Source organism: Leptodactylus fuscus, chromosome 4 (genome assembly GCF_031893055.1).
Source record: "Leptodactylus fuscus isolate aLepFus1 chromosome 4, aLepFus1.hap2, whole genome shotgun sequence".
NCBI classification, from domain to species: Eukaryota; Metazoa; Chordata; class Amphibia; order Anura; family Leptodactylidae; genus Leptodactylus; species Leptodactylus fuscus.
The window spans coordinates 216676026-216691820 of record NC_134268.1 but is presented as its reverse complement, the minus strand read 5'-3'; the positions used below and the strand labels follow the sequence as shown (position 1 = coordinate 216691820).

The 15795-nt window shown below is 44.2% G+C and overlaps 1 protein-coding gene across 1 annotated transcript in view; it reads left to right on the top strand.

Moving 5' to 3' along the window:
- The window catches only part of THSD7A (thrombospondin type 1 domain containing 7A), a 172536-nt gene that overhangs the window by 109906 nt on the left and 46835 nt on the right, over positions 1-15795 (top strand). Inside the window, exons 11-12 of the mRNA XM_075271807.1 lie at positions 2737-2869; positions 13759-13862. Coding sequence (XP_075127908.1) covers positions 2737-2869; positions 13759-13862 — 237 coding nt within the window. The remainder of the gene's footprint in view (positions 1-2736; positions 2870-13758; positions 13863-15795) is intronic.

The window sequence follows — 15795 nt, the reverse complement described above, 5'->3', positions numbered from 1 at the left end:
TCTATCTATCTATCATATATCTCCTATCTATCTATCTATCTATCTATCTATCTATCTCCTATCTATCTATCTATCTATCTATCATCTATCTATCTATCTATCTATCTATCTCCTATCTATCTATCTATCTATCTATCTATCTATCTATCTATCTATCCATCTACCTATTATCTATGTATCATCTATCTATCTATCTATCTATCTATCTATCTCCTATCTATCTATCTATCTATCTATCTATCTATCTATCATCTATCTATCTATCTCCTATCTATCTATCTATCTATCTATCTATCTATCTATCTCCTATCTATCTATCTATCTATCTATCTATCTATCTATCTCCTATCTATCTATCTATCTATCTATCTATCTATCTATCTATCTATCCATCTACCTATTATCTATGTATCATCTATCTATCTATCTATCTATCTATCTATCTATCTATCTCCTATCTATATATCTATCTATCTATCTATCTATCTTCTATCTATCTATCTATCTATCTATCTCTCTCCTATCTATCTATCTATCTATCTATCTATCTATCTATCTATCCATCTACCTATTATCTATGTATCATCTATCTATCTATCTATCTATCTATCTATCTATCTATCTATCTCCTATCTATCTATCTATCTCCTATCTATCTATCTATCTATCTATCTATCTATCTATCTATCTCCTATCTATCTATCTCCTATCTATCTATCTATCTATCTATCTATCTATCTATCTCCTATCTATCTATCTATCTATCTATCTATCTATCTATCATCTATCTATCTATCTATCTATCTATCTCCTATCTATCTATCTATCTATCTATCTCCTATCTATCTATCTATCTCCTATCTATCTATCTATCTATCTATCTATCTATCTATCTCATATCTATCTCTCTCTCTAATTCTTGTGAATCACACCGTACTCCTTTATGTTCCTGCACATTTCCAGCTTCCCCCTATATTTAGTCACTTTGTATCTTCTTGTATATACAGTCACTTTGCCTCTTCTCGCCTATATACAGTCACTTTGCCTCTTCTCCCCTATATACAGTCACTTTGCCTCTTCTCCCCTATATACAGTCACTTTGTCTCTTCTCCCCTATATACAGTCACTTTGCTTCTTCTCGCCTATATACAGTCACTGTGTCTCTTCTCCCCTATATACAGTCACTACTTTGTCTCTTCTTGCCTATATACAGTCACTTTGTCTCTTCTCCCCTCTATATACAGTCACTACTTTGTCTCTTCTCGCCTATATACAGTCACTGTGTCTCTTCCCCCTATATACAGTCACTACTTTGTCTCTTCTCGCCTATATACAGTCACTGTGTCTCTTCTCCCCTATATACAGTCACTTTGTCTCTTCTCCCTATATACAGTTACTTTGTATCTTCTCGCCTATATACAGTCACTGTGTCTCTTCTCCCCTATATACAGTCACTTTGTCTCTTCTCCCTATATACAGTTACTTTGTATCTTCTCCCCTATATACAGTCTCTGTGTCTCTTCCCCCTATATACAGTCACTACTTTGTCTCTTCTCGCCTATATACAGTCACTGTGTCTCTTCTCCCCTATATACAGTCACTTTGTCTCTTCTCCCCTATATACAGTCACTTTGCTTCTTCTCGCCTATATACAGTCACTGTGTCTCTTCTCCCCTATATACAGTCACTACTTTGTCTCTTCTTGCCTATATACAGTCACTTTGTCTCTTCTCCCCTCTATATAGTCACTACTTTGTCTCTTCTCGCCTATATACAGTCACTGTGTCTCTTCTCCCCTATATACAGTCTCTGTGTCTCTTCTCCCTATATACAGTTACTTTGTCTCTTCTCGCCTATATACAGTCACTGTGTCTCTTCTCCCCTATATACAGTCACTTTGTCTCTTCTCCCCTATATACAGTCACTTTGCTTCTTCTTGCCTATATACAGTCACTTTGTCTCTTCTCCCCTCTATATAGTCACTACTTTGTCTCTTCTCGCCTATATACAGTCCACTGTGTCTCTTCCCCCTATATACAGTCACTACTTTGTCTCTTCTCGCCTATATACAGTCACTGTGTCTCTTCTCCCCTATATACAGTCACTTTGTCTCTTCTCCCTATATACAGTTACTTTGTATCTTCTCCCCTATATACAGTCTCTGTGTCTCTTCCCCCTATATACAGTCACTACTTTGTCTCTTCTCGCCTATATACAGTCACTGTGTCTCTTCTCCCCTATATACAGTCACTTTGTCTCTTCTCCCTATATACAGTTACTTTGTATCTTCTCGCCTATATACAGTCACTTTGTCTCTTCTCCCCTATATACAGTCTCTGTGTCTCTTCTCCCCTATATACAGTTACTTTGTCTCTTCTCCCCTATATACAGTCTCTGTGTCTCTTCTCCCCTATATACAGTTACTTTGTATCTTCTCCCCTATATACAGTCTCTGTGTCTCTTCTCCCCTATATACAGTTACTTTGTATCTTCTCCCCTATATACAGTCTCTGTGTCTCTTCTCCCCTATATACAGTTACTTTGTCTCTTCTCCCCTATATACAGTCTCTGTGTCTCTTCTCCCCTATATACAGTTACTTTGTATCTTCTCCCCTATATACAGTCTCTGTGTCTCTTCTCCCCTATATACAGTTACTTTGTATCTTCTCCCCTATATACAGTCTCTGTGTCTCTTCCCCCTATATACAGTCACTTTGTCTCTTCTTGTATATATAGGTGCCGTGGCTATAAAGAAGCAGAGCCGCCACCGTGTCATTATCCAGTACCCGTCCTATGGAGGCCGCGAGTGTCCTGACATGTTACATGAAGAGAATGAGTGTGAGCCGCCCGCCGCCTGTCACACGTACAGGTGAGCCCGCGCCGTCGCTGCAGCGCCTTCCTCTCATTAAATGTGATTTTGTCACCTTGGGATGATGAATCTGCAGGTTGTCGGTGTCTGGATTGTCAGGCCTTGTCATTACGGCTCAGACTCCTCACATTGATTGAGCCTTTATTAGATTTCGCTCCCAGGAATCTGCTGAGTAAATATTTTATTTGCTTTATTTAATTTATTGATTTCTTCCCCTCTGGGGGGCGCCGCCGGTTTAGTGTTTTGCTGGATTTTATGTGATTCCTTTATCGTCGCTTTTTGTCCTTTTTATAGATAGAACTTGTGTTTTCTGAGATGGCGAGGGGATAGATAATTCATTCTGACAACTTTATCCGGAATGACAATTTCTGTTATTAAGGAGATGCTTATATGGCGGGAGATGTAACTAATGGGATTGGGGATTGTCTATTTCATTCTGCCAATCTACGTAAGTGCCCATAGTTGTCTCCACATACACATGTGCCCGCCATATCAATGGGCACACACCATACATGTCATTACTAATACTGACTATTGTGCCATACTGTAGCCCACACATGTGCCAGCCATATATCAGCGCCCATACAAACATGGCAGCCCTAATACTCCCTATACACATGTGCCAGCCATATATCAGCGCCCATACAAACATGGCAGCCCTAATACTCCCTATACACATGTGCCAGCCATATATCAGCGCCCATACAAACATGGCAGCCCTAATACTCCCTATACACATGTGCCAGCCATATATCAGCGCCCATACAAACATGGCAGCCCTAATACTCCCTATACACATGTGCCAGCCATATATCAGCGCCCATACAAACATGGCAGCCCTAATACTCCCTATACACATGTGCCAGCCATATATTAGTACCCATACAAATATGGCAGCCCTAATAGTCCCTATACACATGTGCCAGCCATATATCAGTGCCCATACAAACATGGCAGCCCTAATACTCCCTATACACATGTGCCAGCCATATATCAGCGCCCATACAAACATGGCAGCCCTAATACTCCCTATACACATGTGCCAGCCATATATCAGCGCCCATACAAACATGGCAGCCCTAATACTCCCTATACACATGTGCCAGCCATATATTAGTACCCATACAAATATGGCAGCCCTAATAGTCCCTATACACATGTGCCAGCCATATATCAGCACCCATACAAACATGGCAGCCCTAATACTCCCTATACACATGTGCCAGCCATATATCAGCGCCCATACAAACATGGCAGCCCTAATACTCCCTATACACATGTGCCAGCCATATATCAGCGCCCATACAAACATGGCAGCCCTAATACTCCCTATACACATGTGCCAGCCATATATTAGTACCCATACAAATATGGCAGCCCTAATAGTCCCTATACACATGTGCCAGCCATATATCAGCACCCATACAAACATGGCAGCCCTAATACTCCCTATACACATGTGCCAGCCATATATCAGCGCCCATACAAACATGGCAGCCCTAATACTCCCTATACACATGTGCCAGCCATATATCAGTGCCCATACAAACATGGCAGCCCTAATACTCCCTATACACATGTGCCAGCCATATATCAGCGCCCATACAAACATGGCAGCCCTAATACTCCCTATACACATGTGCCAGCCATATATCAGCGCCCATACAAACATGGCAGCCCTAATACTCCCTATACACATGTGCCAGCCATATATTAGTACCCATACAAATATGGCAGCCCTAATAGTCCCTATACACATGTGCCAGCCATATATCAGCACCCATACAAACATGGCAGCCCTAATACTCCCTATACACATGTGCCAGCCATATATCAGCGCCCATACAAACATGGCAGCCCTAATACTCCCTATACACATGTGCCAGCCATATATCAGCGCCCATACAAACATGGCAGCCCTAATACTCCCTATACACATGTGCCAGCCATATATTAGTACCCATACAAATATGGCAGCCCTAATAGTCCCTATACACATGTGCCAGCCATATATCAGCACCCATACAAACATGGCAGCCCTAATACTCCCTATACACATGTGCCAGCCATATATCAGCGCCCATACAAACATGGCAGCCCTAATACTCCCTATACACATGTGCCAGCCATATATCAGCGCCCATACAAACATGGCAGCCCTAATACTCCCTATACACATGTGCCAGCCATATATCAGCGCCCATACAAACATGGCAGCCCTAATACTCCCTATACACATGTGCCAGCCATATATTAGTACCCATACAAATATGGCAGCCCTAATAGTCCCTATACACATGTGCCAGCCATATATCAGCACCCATACAAACATGGCAGCCCTAATACTCCCTATACACATGTGCCAGCCATATATCAGCGCCCATACAAACATGGCAGCCCTAATACTCCCTATACACATGTGCCAGCCATATATCAGCGCCCATACAAACATGGCAGCCCTAATACTCCCTATACACATGTGCCAGCCATATATCAGCGCCCATACAAACATGGCAGCCCTAATACTCCCTATACACATGTGCCAGCCATATATCAGCGCCCATACAAACATGGCAGCCCGAATAGTCCCTATACACATGTGCCAGCCATATATCAGCGCCCATACAAACATGGCAGCCCTAATACTCCCTATACACATGTGCCAGCCATATATTAGTACCCATACAAATATGGCAGCCCTAATAGTCCCTATACACATGTGCCAGCCATATATCAGCACCCATACAAACATGGCAGCCCTAATACTCCCTATACACATGTGCCAGCCATATATCAGCACCCATACAGCAGAGCCAGTCCTAATATTCCATATACTCACGTGTCCGCCATATCAATAGGCACACAACATACATGTCAGTACTAATACTGACTATACAGTAGTGCCAGACTGTGGCCCCGTACACATGTACCAGCCATATATCAGCGTCCATACAAACATGACTGTCCTAATACTCCATATATACATGTGCCAGCCATATATCAGTGCCCATATAGCAGTGCCAGTCCTAATATTCCATATAAACACATGTCTGCCATATCAATGGTCAAACACTAATACTAGGGTTGAGCGATCGGAGAACCAGTCCTAATACTCCCTATACACATGTGCCAGCCATATATCAGCGCCCATACAAACATGGCGGCCCTAATACTCCCCATACACATGTTCCAGCCATATATCTGTGCCCATACAAACATGGCAGCCCTAATACTCCCTATACACATGTGGCAGCCATATATCAGCGCCCATACAGCAGAACCAGTCCTAATACTCCATATACACATGAGCTAGCCATATATCAGTACCCATACAAACATGGCAGCCCTAATACTCCCTATACACATGTGGCAGCCATATATCAGCGCCCATACAAACATGGCAGCCCTAATACTCCCTATACACATGTGCCAGCCATATATCAGCGCCCATACAAACATGGCGGCCCTAATACTCCCTATACACATGTGGCAGCCATATATCAGCGCCCATACAAACATGGCAGCCCTAATACTCCCTATACACATGTGGCAGCCATATATCAGCGCCCATACAACAGAACCAGTCCTAATACTCCATATACACATGAGCTAGCCATATATCAGTACCCATACAGCTTATCCTAATACTTCATATATAGATGTGCCAGCTATATACCAGTGCCTATACAGCATGTACTAATATCCCCTAGACCTATGGTTTATGCCAGTTATAAAACCGTACTGTCACGGAGCAAAGGTATACGTCTTCCTCCGGATGGTCTTTTGAATCAACACGGACGCAAGAGGTCGGGAGACAACAGCAATTTATTGTAATCCACAAAGTTAGTAGCCAGCGGCGGTCACATCAACCGTAATAACAATAAGTCCACAGAAGTCACAATCCAATGATAACTTTGGTTCCTTGGTCCTGTAACTATATCCTGGCTCTCTGCAGAGCTGTGCACAGGCCGGCTAACACATACTAACTGCTAGCTACATCTATATACTAAACTGTTACTTCCTATACCTGGGGGTGGGAAGGGCTGAGTCACAGATCCTTCCCCCCTCACCTATACCAAGGAGAGCAGACTCCCTGTCTACTATGGACAATGCACCGTCCAACATCTTCTTGGAGACACTGATCAGATTATCTCCACCCATTGTCCTCACTGGTCCTCACTAGTTAGAGGGATTTGCATACAATGTGCTAACACACTAGACCCCAATCAGCCAACTACACATTGATGTATATAACAGGTTAGAGAATACATTCCACATGAAATATATATTCCACATTGCCTATAGTATAGACTCTAACCATCCCGTGACAACCCCTCCCCCTCTCAAAACATGTGCATGACACAATTGGCCTACACAGGTAAATTGGGGAATGCACATCAGTCTCTATAGCTCATATGTCCTCCTGCCGGGATAACCCATCTGCGTTCTGGTGTTGGCTCCCTCGGCGGTACTGAATGGTAAAGTTGTAGGGTTGAAGGGCTGGCATCTGTCAGAAAATCCGGTGGATCCATGTTGGCTTCTCTCTGAGCTTGGCTTCGGGTCACTGCTCCCACAAAGTGGCACTGTAGATTTCCAACATCGTTGCCTAACAGAACATCGGCCGGCAGCCCGCTCATCACACCAATTGTGCATCGTTTTGGTCCATAACCATAGTCGAGTTCCACGGTAGCTTTAGGAATACGTTTCCGAGTACCTCCTGCCAACTTGATAGAAATGCCAGGGCCCTCCTCTAGGGCCTCGGGTCGCACAACTCGGGGGTCCGCTACCGTTAGGAAAGCTCCCGAGTCCCGGAATCCAACAACTGTTCGGCCATCCAGTAGGACCTCCTGCAAGTGCTTCCTCTGAAGGTTTGCGGGATGTGTGGCGGAAGGCTGAATCCCATAGACCCCTGGAGGTGGAACAGATGGGTCATTCATGGAGTCATCTGGAAATGGGGCCAAACTTTCTGTCCTAGGGGTGGTTCCCAGGTAGTGAATAGGCCGGGATGCCACGGTGGCCCGTGCCCCCATGTTAGCAGGGCAACTAGCTTGCAAATGTCCAGGCCGCCCGCACCCAAAACATCTGCGCTCTAGCATTCTTCCAGTGGGTCGTTGTCTAGGGACAGGGTTGTTCATAGCTGGAGGCCGATGGGCTGGGGCAGGGGTAGAGGGGGAATTGTAATCCTGAGGCCGGACACGAAAGGTGGGTGGCTGGCTGAAGGGTGTCTGGCGGACTGTGGTAGTTTTCCGCTCCTCTGCAAACAACCTCTTCCACTGCGGCTTGATGGTCAGGCCCTCATCTGCAAGGGAAGCAGCTTGCTCCACTGTGGCTGGGTTCCGTTCCAGCACCCACTCACGGATCTCAGCGGGGCACTGGGAAAAGAACTGTTCCTTAAGTATGACTTGGAGGATCTTATCGACTGTGTCAGCCTCCTCTCCTTCTAGCCAGCGCTTGCATGCTTGCTTCAACTTGTGGGCGAACATGTGGAAGGAGCTTCCCCCATTGTAAGACAAAGAGCGGAACTGAACTCGGTAGGTCTCTGGAGTGACTGCATAATACTTCTGCACCGCTCTTTTAATGGCCTCATAGTCCCGCTGATCACTAGGGTCCATGGCTCTGAGAGCTTCCGCAGCCCCATCTCGTAGGTGTCCCACCAGATACCGGACCCAATCCTTCTCTGGGACTTCCATCAGGCGGCACTGGTGTTCGAAGTCCTGAAAATATCCATCAACATCCCCAGCCGCTTCCTCAAAGGTCTTGAAGTGTTTATGGGAGACATATGGTGGTTCTCTCACTGTTGGGCTGGGGGTCGACGTTTGATTATAATTCCGCGTAGTTATCTCAGCCATTCGCATTTCATGCGCCATTCTTTCCTTTTCATGCGCCATTCTCTGTTCCTCCTTCTCCGTTTCCTGAGCCCTCTGTAATGCTCTACTCCTTTGCTCTGCAGTTGCTCCTAGCCCCAGCACTGCCAATTCCTCCTCATACAAAACAACCCATCTGCTCTTTTGGGTCTGTACCTGCCACTCCCGTATCTCTACTGTCTCCTGGGGGCAGCCCTCCTCATGGTCGCTTTGCAGGGTCATCTCCTCCAGTGCCTCGATCAGTTGCTCTTTCGTTCTTCCCTGGTAACTCAGGTTTAGTTCCCGGGCCCTTACTTGTAGACTTGCCATAGTCCAGTTCCTGTATTCTGAGGTTGTGGCTCCATTAATCGCTGGGCTGCTGTAGTCCATCTCGCTGTCCGCTGTTGATCCCACCGCTGCCAACCAGTTGTCACGGAGCAAAGGTATACGTCTTCCTCCGGATGGTCTTTTGAATCAACACGGACGCAAGAGGTCGGGAGACAACAGCAATTTATTGTAATCCACAAAGTTAGTAGCCAGCGGCGGTCACATCAACCGTAATAACAATAAGTCCACAGAAGTCACAATCCAATGATAACTTTGGTTCCTTGGTCCTGTAACTATATCCTGGCTCTCTGCAGAGCTGTGCACAGGCCGGCTAACACATACTAACTGCTAGCTACATCTATATACTAAACTGTTACTTCCTATACCTGGGGGTGGGAAGGGCTGAGTCACAGATCCTTCCCCCCTCACCTATACCAAGGAGAGCAGACTCCCTGTCTACTATGGACAATGCACCGTCCAACATCTTCTTGGAGACACTGATCAGATTATCTCCACCCATTGTCCTCACTGGTCCTCACTAGTTAGAGGGATTTGCATACAATGTGCTAACACACTAGACCCCAATCAGCCAACTACACATTGATGTATATAACAGGTTAGAGAATACATTCCACATGAAATATATATTCCACATTGCCTATAGTATAGACTCTAACCATCCCGTGACACGTACCCATGCAGCAATGTCATCCCTAATATGCCTTATACATATGGTATGGTGATAGCTATATATCAGTACCCATACGCTGATGCCAGTCCTAATTTACATATTATTGTGACGCCAGGTATCACTCCCATAGCATTCCTGATACAGAGCTAAAAATCCTCTACATAGACATAGCCAAATCATAGAATCTCATCTCCCTACAGCCACCACTAGGGGGAGCTCAGGCACTTCCTGTATACTAATTATACATTGAACTCAATAATGACATAGTATGCAGTGAGCTCCCCCTAGAGGTGGCTATGGGCTATATAATCAAGACTATGCCTATGCAGGGGATTTGTTGCACTGTATCAGAAAAGCTAAGTTCCAGATGCCATGTCAATAAATTTTGGCACAAATTTTTGGGTTTGTGGTGTGTAGCCAACCTCTGGCTTCCCCTGCGTTACATGTTTATGGGCGCTGTCTCTGAGCAAATGAGATGGAAGTGTTGGATTTTTTCCGATTTTTTTTCTATTGTCGCCCCTCCCCCCATACTCCACAGTCGGCAGCAATTACTGTATGTCTACAACCAGCTTTACACTAAATAAACTTGCAGGAAAGCAGCACAAAGGAGCATTTAATCTGCAGATTTGCACTTTTGCGGCTCATAAACCGCCCCGACTGTGTCACATCAGTCACAGTCACTAACATCAAAGGAGTCAGCGACAGCCGCGCCGTCATTAAGGAGTTGTAGTTCTGGGCACATTAGCTGAGATTCATGCAAACAAAATTGCTGAAGGTTACACAATACGCCGCTTTCTGGCTGGAAGTTCTTCATTACCCTGCAAGACGGGGAAGCTTTTCTTACAGTAAGAACATAAAACATAAGGAGACAATGGGTGACAGACACAACAAACGCATCGCCGGGCGCTGCCGCTGCCGTAATTGGGCTCCATTCTCCTCCTACCGTCACCTTGCCATGGCCCGGGAGAGAGCTGAAAGGCTGATTCCTCAGTGGCGGGGCAGCTTCTTAGAGACGTCTTCGATAACTTGCATCTAGTGCCATTATTGTCAAGCTCAGCGGGAGGCAAAGAGCAGTCAGCGCCGGGTAGACTCAGTGACAGGGGTTACCTCGAAATATAACCAGATTTGGATTTGTAGACAATTAAAAGTGAAACATTGTTGCAAACATAAATAATTAACATTTTATAGATTTCCTCGAACCATCTTAGTGGTGACATCTGTTGTCTTGATATGTTGCCAATGGATATGACCATGAATGCCGGAGCTTTCTATAGTCTGGAACCCGACTGTGGTGTCCTTATTGTGTCCGGAATATCAGGAGGACACTACATGTATGAGAAGATAACCCGACCACAGTAAGGACATCATGGCTGGTTATCAGGAGGACACTACATGTATGAGAAGATAACCCGACCACAATAAGGACATCATGGCTGGTTATCAGGAGGACACTATATGTATGAGAAGATAACCCAACCACAATAAGGACATCATGGCTGGTTATCAGGAGAGGACACTACATGTATGAGAAGATAACCCGACCACAATAAGGATATCATGTATGGTTATCAGGAGGACACTACATGTATGAGAAGATAACCTGACCACAATAAGGACATCATGGCTGGTTATCAGGAGGACACTACATGTATGAGAAGATAACCCGACCACAATAAGGACATCATGGCTGGTTATCAGGAGGACACTACATGTATGAGAAGATAACCTGACCACAATAAGGACATCATGGCTGGTTATCAGGAGGACACTACATGTATGAGAAGATAACCTGACCACAGTAAGGACATCACGGCTGGTTATCAGGAGGACACTACATGTATGAGAAGATAACCTGACCACAATATGGACATCATGGCTGGTTATCAGGAGGACACTACATGTATGAGAAGATAACCTGACCACAGTAAGGACATCATGGCTGGTTATCAGGAGGACACTACATGTATGAGAAGATAACCTGACCACAATAAGGACATCATGGCTGGTTATCAGGAGGACACTACATGTATGAGAAGATAACCCGACCACAATAAGGACATCATGGCTGGTTATCAGGAGGACACTACATGTATGAGAAGATAACCTGACCACAGTAAGGACATCACGGCTGGTTATCAGGAGGACACTACATGTATGAGAAGATAACCTGACCACAATAAGGACATCATGGCTGGTTATCAGGAGGACACTACATGTATGAGAAGATAATATGACCACAATAAGGACATCATGGCTGGTTATCAGGAGGACACTACTTGTATGAGAAGATAACCCAACCACAATACTGACATCATGGCTGGTTATCTGGAGAACACTACATGTATGAGAAGATAACCCGACCACAATACTGATATCATGGCTGGTTATCAGAATGACACTACATGTATGAGTAGATAACCTGACCACAATAAGGACATCATGGCTGAGTTTCAGATCATGGAAAGCTCCTGCATTCATATTAATATCCATTGTCAACTGATCGAGACCTCAGATGTCTCCTTTAAGATGGTTGAAGGAAATGTTTAAAGCTCCTCCATTTTTTAATAATTTATTGGAGAAAGGTGAAACAAATTGGGTTCTTTCTGAAGTTTCCAAACATTTCAGGTTTCCAGGGTTCCACCACTGCACCCAAACAACCCTTTACAATAAGTTTCTCCCCATGGGCCACACCACACATGAGCCACATGGTACATATGCCCTTGGTTCTAAGCTGCAATACCAGACACTACTATACAGATATAGAAGGCAGGGTGCTGGATTTTACAGTCAACAGGGATCCTGGGGGGCAGAACCCTACAGATCATATATTGGTGACTGATCTTATAGGTCCAGGATTCCTCTCCACTACTTACCAAGCACAGCGCTGTACATTGCATAGTGGCTATGCTTGGTATTGCATCTTTGTCCCATTCATTTGTATGGGACTGAGCTGCAGCATGGCCGTGTGAACAAAGGAAGTGATTTCACTAGAGACGAGGAAGTGAAATTCACTAGCCCAATCCCAGAAAACCCTGTAGTGGGCCACAGCAAAAAAAAAAAGATTTGCAACGGGGGACATCAGAGCACCAGGGGCAGGTGGGTATGTTTTTAGGTTTTTTCCTCGTTTCCTGGACTCTTTGTTGATTTTGTACAGTTTTGCAGAAATCCTGCAGGGTTCATCTTCTACAGATCTGTTCCAGCTTCAGATGTTAAAAGCTAAGGGGTGGGGCTTAGTCAAGGGGAGGGTCCTAAGACTATTATTGGTCTGTGGGGGGAGGCTCCTGCTGCAGTCGACCAATGGTAGGATTGTGGAGAGGGGGAACATGGCTGAGACACATCCTGGGACACATTGATGTGTGTTTATATACTTCAAATGGTATGAAATTATGATTTTTTTTTTAATTTTTGATTTTTCGTGCATTTACTATTTTTGGTGTTCCTTTAAGATCCCCTCTGTATGATTGCGTTTTATTGCTGAATCTCTAGAACCTTCTAGAACATTCTATCGCTCACACCTACACAGCTGACATCCTTCATAGCCCATTGTCTGGCTCGCAGTAAGATTCCTGGGGCTCTCCTCATACGACGCTCCATCATCTCGCAGCCCCGTTCAACACGACACGTTAGAAAAACCCACAATCAGATCATTCCGTCTGATGTCCCCGGTGGCTTGAACTAGTGGTGTAAAGCCGTCCAAATTCCCCGACACCTCTGGGAAATCAAAACATCTGCTTTAAAAATGAAGCCAGCAAATCAGAGGAGTATCAGGACCATTATGAGAGGCGCGCATCCGCTCCTTGACGGCCTCGGCGGCAGAAAAAATCTAATTTTCTATGCCTGGGTTCCCCTGGTCCATGTGTTTAATCCAGATGGCTTGTGGTGGTTACAGAGCAAGGGTATTTCATTAAGAGAGCCCCCGCTGCTCCTGCCAAGTCAATGAAGAAGTAAATGATCAGGACTGGAGAGATGGAAGGCGTCTGACACTCGTGATTTACAGACTCAGACTTACACAAATGTCTCGCCCATAGGTGGAAGACTCATAAATGGAGAAGATGCCAGCTGGTTCCTTGGTACGTCAGACAAGACAGTCCCGGAGCCTACGAGACCTGCGGACCTGGACTGCAAGCACGAGGTGAATTTCTAGGATTTCTATGTTTTTATAGTTTCTTTCAGATCATCCCACATCGTTCAAAGGGATTTATGGCATTTTTTTAAAAAAAATCATATTCTCAAGTGTAGAAAATGACCAAAGATGTCACAGTAAAGGGATAATACACACAGTGATGTCACAGTACATGATAATACACACAGTGATGTCACAGTACAGGGATAATACACACAGTGATGTCAAAGTACAGGATAATACACACAGTGATGTCACAGTACAGGGATAATACACACAGTGATGTCACAGTACAGGATAATACACACAGTGATGTCACAGTACAGAATAATACACACAGTGATGTCACAGTACAGGATAATACACACAGTGATGTCACAGTACAGAGATAATACACACAGTGATGTCACAGTACATGATAATACACACAGTGATGTCACAGTACAGGGATAATACACACAGTGATGTCAAAGTACAGTATAATACACACAGTGATGTCACAGTACAGGATAATACACACAGTGATGTCACAGTACAGGGATAATACACACAGTGATGTCACAGTACAGGATAATACACACAGTGATGTCACAGTACAGGATAATACACACAGTGATGTCACAGTACAGGATAATACACACAGTGATGTCACAGTACAGGATAATACACACAGTGATGTCACAGTACAGAGATAATACACACAGTGATGTCACAGTACAGGATAATACACACAGTGATGTCACAGTACAGAGATAATACACACAGTGATGTCACAGTACAGAGATAATACACACAGTGATGTCACAGTACAGAGATACTACACACAGTGATGTCACAGTACAGAGATAATACACACAGTGATGTCACAGTACAGGATAATACACACAGTGATGTCACAGTACAGAGATAATACACACAGTGATGTCACAGTACAGGATAATACACACAGTGATGTCACAGTACAGGGATAATACACACAGTGATGTCACAGTACAGGATAATACACACAGTGATGTCACAGTACAGAGATAATACACACAGTGATGTCACAGTACAGAGATAAACACACAGTGATGTCACAGTACAGGATAATACACACAGTGATGTCACAGTACAGAGATAATACACACAGTGATGTCACAGTACAGAGATAATACACACAGTGATGTCACAGTACAGGATAATACACACAGTGATGTCACAGTACAGAGATAATACACACCGTGATGTCACAGTAAAGGATAATACACACAGTGATGTCACAGTACAAAGATAATACACACAGTGATGTCACAGTACAGGATAATACACACAGTGATGTCACAGTACAGGATAATACACACAGTGATGTCACAGTACAGAGATAATACACACAGTGATGTCACAGTACAGGATAATACACACAGCGATGTCACAGTACAGGATAATACACACAGTGATGTCACAGTACAGGGATAATACACACAGTGATGTCACATTACAGGGATAATACACACAGTGATGTCACAGTACAGGATAATACACACAGTGATGTCACAGTACAGAGATAATACACACAGTGATGTCACAGTACAGAGATAATACACACAGTGATGTCACAGTACAGAGATAACACACACAGCGATGTCACAGTACAGAGATAATACACACAGTGATGTCACAGTACAGAGATAATACACACAGTGATGTCACAGTACAGAGATAATACACACAGTGATGCCACAGTACAGAGATAATACACACAGTGATGTCACAGTACAGGGATAATACACACAGTGATGCCACAGTACAGGATAATACACACAGTGATGTCACAGTACAGAGATAATACACACAGTGATGTCACAGTACAGGGATAATACACACAGTGATGTCACAGTACAGAGATAATACACACAGTGATGTCACAGTACAGGATAATACACACAGTGATGTCACAGTA